General features: G+C 39.6%; 1 protein-coding gene across 2 annotated transcripts in view; it reads right to left on the bottom strand.

The window, feature by feature from the left end:
• setd7 (SET domain containing 7, histone lysine methyltransferase) overlaps positions 1 to 2,654 on the bottom strand; it is a 16,711-nt gene that overhangs the window by 12,581 nt on the left and 1,476 nt on the right. The window contains exons 1-2 of one of the 2 annotated variants that reach the window (XM_014029969.1): positions 1,781 to 1,910; positions 1,003 to 1,132 (exon numbers count right to left, since the gene is read on the bottom strand). In XM_014029969.1, coding sequence (XP_013885423.1) covers positions 1,003 to 1,132; positions 1,781 to 1,856 — 206 coding nt within the window. In that variant the 5' untranslated portion in view covers positions 1,857 to 1,910. Of the gene's footprint in view, positions 1 to 1,002; positions 1,133 to 1,780; positions 1,911 to 2,654 lie in introns of those variants that run through there. The other variant, XM_014029970.1, reaches the window with a different exon arrangement.

The following is a 2,654-nucleotide window of genomic DNA, read 5'->3' as shown; positions in this document are numbered from 1 at the left end:
CCCCGGGACCTGACCCTGGATAAGAGGAAGAAAACGTCGGAGAGATGTTTTGTAGGATTTTTTTTTCAGATATGAATAAAATTCATGTGTGGTCCAGAACTGTGGTATATTTTACCTGCAGTCAATCTGCTGTTATCCAGAGAGACTTTCTTCATTAATAAATTTATATTTCATTAGTTTGAAGATATTTTGAGTTGAAAATAAATCACACTCCATAATTATGTTGACAATAAGCTATTATGTTTGAATAACTTATTTTTTTAGATTTATTCCGCACATCAAATATGCTATTTTCCACAAAGTACCAGACATATTTTAGAGACATTTTAAAATCCTTTTTTCAGAACCGCATCTGACACCACTTGCAATGACAAGGGAGATGTTACTGGCTGTGGCTCTTATTCTGAATAAATAAAAACTATTTAACACAGTCGTTTACACTTGAATTAAAAAATATTTGACCAAGGGAAAACCGGAGCAGGACTACAGAGAGATGAAAAGAATTTAGATTTTTATTTCTGTGACTATACGACCCACGGGAAACACAACATTAACAGCAGTCGTCATTTCATCCCTCGGCTTTAGCAGCTCCTTTAAAAAAACTGATTTTCTTTTCTGGATCTCTGACAGGAGGACTTCAATCTCTGAATTTGTGAAGTTCTTCTTTTTACTTTTACTGTCGTTTTCATGAACAAACACTTCCTGGTAGGGCAGGAAGTTTAGCCTTATATGGTGTTTTTGGGGTGGTAATTATGCTAATCTCTCCTCGTGCACGAGCATCTGGATACGCATTCATCAAGTTTACACAGCTCATTTACACACTTTTCCTGAAGATAGAAGAGTTTGTTGAGTCTGATGTGACATGTTCGTACGAACCCTTTGTACGAACAAAAGTAAGAGAAATTTAGGATAAGAATATGAACATGTTCTTGCATGAGACCCAGTGTTTAATTCTTAGTAGTTTAGTAATAATAATGGAGCATCGATGCCTCGTTAACTCACCTTCCATCAAAGAAGAAGAGCTTGCCCTTTCCGTTCTTCTCTCCGTGGCTGAAGTGTCCTTCAAAACGGTCACTGGATGAGTAGGTCACTGTGCAGAAACCATGAGGCTGACCGTCTTCATCCAGTGGACCTGCTCACACACAAACACATTTGTTCTTCTATCCTCATGGAGACTTTGCATTGAGTTCCAGTCATTTCTACAGCCTAAACGTGACCCCTTATCCCTCACAGCACTGAGGGGGGATACTGGTCCAGTTAGCTCCCCAGAAAATGGACCAACCAACTTCCTGACTAGAGACGGGACAAATGGCTCTTTGAAGGGATCCGGATCTTGGGGAGCCGTTTGTTTCATAGAGCCGTTCGATTTTGAACGTATTACGTCATCACGTAGCCTTACGTAATGACGTAATCCCATCATGTGGGTGGAACCACGTGTTTGTCAAGCAGGAAACCCCCTTCCCCCTTTCATCGTGAAAAAATAAAGATTATATGAGGAATAAAGGAAATAAAACTACAAATGGTTCGTTACTACCCGCGATTCGGCTCCTATCGTTCGTTGTAAAGAGCCGTTCAAAAGATTCGGATCGTTCACGAAGGTCACATCTCTACTCCTGAGCCCTGCCCTCCTCTAACGCTCATCCTCTTGTGTTTAAACCTGCCTTCTCTGAACTCTCCTCCCTCTCCATGAATCACAGCACAACAAACACAATACTGGCTGAGTTCTACTCAAACAGTTCACCTGCACTCATCAGAGACACATTCATCTTACAGCACATACCGTCTCCAACAGTCGACTCCACCATGCACCCATAAAGACAGGACCCAGTGGGCCAGGACTGGACCTGAGGAGGCATTTATTACGCTTGTGAACACAACTTTCCACTCAAAGGTTATGATTTATAAAACCCTAACTTGACGTGAAAACGTGCGGTGCCTCACAGCTCTGACCCATGTGTACGCTCATTTTGGAGACGTGAAACTGTAACACAGATGGTGAAGTGAAGAATTAGAGCCACACTGTGTAATGATCACTGTCAGATATTTAATTTATCTTCATCAGACTTAGATTTTTATTCAACTTTATCATCAGCTTTATTAACAGTGTTATTTATACTTCTCCAGGGGCCTCATGTACAAAGACTTGTGTGGATTTCTTACTGAAACCTGACAAATCCAGAAAACGGCGTGCGCACAAAAACATCCAGATGTATCAAACTGTGTGTACGCCTGAATCCACGCACATTTCTTTAGTCCATCACAATTAACGTGGACCTGAGCGCAGGTAAGACTCCTCCCCTGACACGCCTTCATTAACATCTGTGACCCATCATATCAAAACGAGGATTAAGTCAATTTTGGTCAAAATGACCTAATTACATTTTCATATTCTTGACTTTAAAAGCTACATTTTGATACCTGGATCATTCTGATATCATAATTAAATCCATATATATGACTTAATTTGTCTTGTTGGTTACAATAATACATAAATATTTGGTTTATGTCCTTTTAATGAGGAATTTTTGATGTCCTAATATAAACCAAACTTTGCTAACTCACAGGGAAAATCTCAACATTTTAAGGTGTTTTTTCCTCAAAATCAGTTTTTTGTTGCTACTGCTCAAAAAAGTGCTTCAGGATTTAGTTTTATG

This window comes from Austrofundulus limnaeus, unplaced genomic scaffold (genome assembly GCF_001266775.1).
Source record: "Austrofundulus limnaeus strain Quisiro unplaced genomic scaffold, Austrofundulus_limnaeus-1.0 Scaffold981, whole genome shotgun sequence".
Classification (NCBI taxonomy): Eukaryota; Metazoa; Chordata; class Actinopteri; order Cyprinodontiformes; family Rivulidae; genus Austrofundulus; species Austrofundulus limnaeus.
Note: the sequence above shows the minus strand (reverse complement) of the source record. Positions and strands in the feature narration are given on the sequence as shown.